The sequence below is a fragment of the Corvus brachyrhynchos genome, unplaced genomic scaffold (assembly GCF_000691975.1).
Source record: "Corvus brachyrhynchos isolate BGI_N302 unplaced genomic scaffold, ASM69197v1 scaffold933, whole genome shotgun sequence".
Taxonomy (NCBI): Eukaryota; Metazoa; Chordata; class Aves; order Passeriformes; family Corvidae; genus Corvus; species Corvus brachyrhynchos.
This window is the reverse complement of record NW_008237401.1, coordinates 143,531-146,157: the sequence shown is the minus strand read 5'-3', so window position 1 is coordinate 146,157 and position 2,627 is coordinate 143,531. Positions and strand designations below refer to the sequence as shown.

The 2,627-nt window shown below is 63.1% G+C and overlaps 1 protein-coding gene across 1 annotated transcript in view; it reads left to right on the top strand.

The window, feature by feature from the left end:
* The window catches only part of HDAC7 (histone deacetylase 7), a 32,632-nt gene that overhangs the window by 18,411 nt on the left and 11,594 nt on the right, over window positions 1-2,627 (top strand). The window contains exon 2 of the mRNA XM_017730737.1: window positions 2,089-2,279. Coding sequence (XP_017586226.1) covers window positions 2,089-2,279 — 191 coding nt within the window. The remainder of the gene's footprint in view (window positions 1-2,088; window positions 2,280-2,627) is intronic.

Here is a 2,627-nt window from a genome sequence, read left to right as displayed (position 1 = left end):
GGCTTGGGGGGGGGGCCCGGAGCTGCTGCAGCAGGAGGGATGTGGAGCATCCCCGAGGAGCTGCCACGTGCAGGGGCCTCACGCCCGAGGGTCCCCACACATGGGGACAGCGGTTCCTGCCCAGAGCCCGGGCTCCTCTCCCGGTGCCACCAGCCCTCGTCCCGCACCGCCCTGGCACTCGGCACGGGACATTTTGTGTTTCCAAGCTCTGGAAAGCCGCCCTGAGTTTGGTGGCCGGGAGCGGGAGCGTCGGGGCTGCGACAGCGATGTCACCTCAGGGCACGTCAGGCCAGGCTCTGGTCCCAGGGTGCCTTTTCTCATCCCACCCTCCCTTTTTCCCTGCTCCTGAAAATCCGCTCAGACATCCCCGGCGTGGGGTGGGCAGAGCTAGGGGCCGTGGCAGGGGCAGGGTCCCCCCAGCCTCTTCTTCCCTGGCTCCGGAGCCTCTTGGCCCTGGGGATGCTCGACGGCTTTTTCCTGGCTCCGGGTGAGTGGTGAGGAGTTGTTTTTCTGGCTGCTGCTCTGCCTCCCTCTCCCCCAGCACCCCCCATCCCTCCCCTCTCCGCTTCCGCCGCCTCGCAGTTTGTTTTTATAGAGACTGAAACAAATGATGTAGAGAGAGATTCCCAGAGCCCCCGCCAGTGCTTCCCCCTCGGCTCTGCGCCGCGGGCTGCGGGCTCCGCTCCCTCCCGCTGCTGTCTGGAGCAGCCCCTCCTTCACCTGGGCTGCCCCAAGCCCTTCCCACCCCTTTTTTTTCCAGGAAGGGGCAGCATCAGGCAGTGCTGAGCCCGAGGATGCTGCCATGGGGAGCTCAGACCAAGCCTCGGAGCTTCCCGTGGGCATTTTTAGGGGGCAGAGAAAGGCTGGGACAACTCTTCGGGTGCTGTTACCCGCGAGGCTGTGCCTGGGTGGGCCGGTTCTTCCCCCTCGTACCCCCCGTTCCCACTGGAGTGATGACCCCAAAGACAAGCCCCGGCAGCGTCCCCAGCTCCTGCCCCTCGTGTGTGCAGCAGGACGGTGACATTCGGCTGCAGGGGACACGGGGCCGGCCGAGTTCCCGCAGACCGGCGGCGTCACGGGGCGGGATTTGGCCGGGCTGGAGCTGTCAGAAGTGCCCGATTCCCATCCCGAGATGTGCTGGTTACAGCCTGTCCTTGTCCGGCTGCCAACAGCCCGTGCTGCCACCGCCTCTGCCAGCCCTGCTCCCGCATCCCCGTCCCGCCGGCACCGTCCTCCTCCTCGGGGGACGGGAAGAGCAGGAGGGGACGAGCAGGAGGGGACAGCCCCACTCGCCACTGCAGCCTTCAAAATCGAGGATGTTCAGCAAGGCCTGAAGCCTTCGGGGAGCGCTGAGGCTCCGGAGCAGAGGCAGGGGCAGCTTCCCAAAGCGGGGATTGTTGATCTCCATCAGCCTCCCTGTGCCAGGGTGCAGCAATTAGAGCCAATTAGCCAGGGGCAAATTAAGTTATCAGGAGGTGGAGAGTGGAGTGAACCCTGTGCTGGGGTTTCCTGTCACGGCCTGAGGTCGGGGGTGTTTCTGTAAATTCAGCAGAGCTTTGGGAGCTGCTGGGGGAAAATCCTCTGTGGCAGTGGGTGCTTCATGATCGGTGAAAAGGGGGTGGTTTTGGGGGTATAATGCACGATTTCAGGTGTGTAACTGGTGCTGGTTTGGGGGTGTAATGCACAATTTCAGGTGTGTAACTGGTGCTGTTTTGGGGGTGTGATGGATGATTTCAGGCGTGTAACTGGTGCTGGTTTTTGGGTGTAATGCACAATTTCAGGCGTGTAACTGGTGCTGTTTCAGTGTCCCCTGGGGGCTGGGGTTTCACCCCTCAGGGTGGGAGGTCGTGCAGGGAATGTCTTCACTCCGGACCCCTTCTCCAGGTGTCAGGGAGAGGCGCCTGCAGCACCTCAGAGTCTCTCCAGAGGTGTGGAATTTACAGGAATCTCTTTTCCCGGCCGATGGGGGAGGCTCTGCAGGCCGAGGATATTTGATGGCAAATCCCCCTTGGTAGCAGCGACCAGGCCCTGCCCAGTGCTGTCCCTGCCAGCCCAGTGACTGAGCCGTGTCCCTTTGTGTCCCCACAGCTGCTGTGACCCCGTGCACCTCCCCGCGGGTGCCCCAGGCCGTCCCCATGGACCTGCGGATCGGGCAGCGCGTGGTCAAGCCCCAGGACACGGCCCTGCTGGCCCTGAAGCAGCAGCAGCTGCAGCACCAGCTCTTCCTGGCCAGCCTGCACCAGCAGCAAGTGGAGCAGCTCGCCCACCAGCACGTCAGGGTACGGGACAGGGCAAGGGGGGCCCACACCCCACTTTTGGCACAGTTTGGGGCAGGACTGGGCACTTTGGAGAGTGAATTTTGCCCCCAGAGCGCACAGCGGTGCCAGAATTAGGGCTGGCTTTGAGTTCCTGTCTCTGGGCAGGGATTCAGAGGAAGAGGCTGGAAATCCCAATGCCAAGATAGCATTCCCAGGTGAATTCCTGCTTCTCCCTGAGCTGGAACATCTGGAGGGGTTTCCAGCCAGCCCGGAGACCTCTCTGACGCAACAAAGCTGCTTAGGGAGGCAGGTGGGGGGGGTTGTGTCTGAATTCCGGGCCAAATCCCGGTCCTGCCAAGGCCCGCGGGA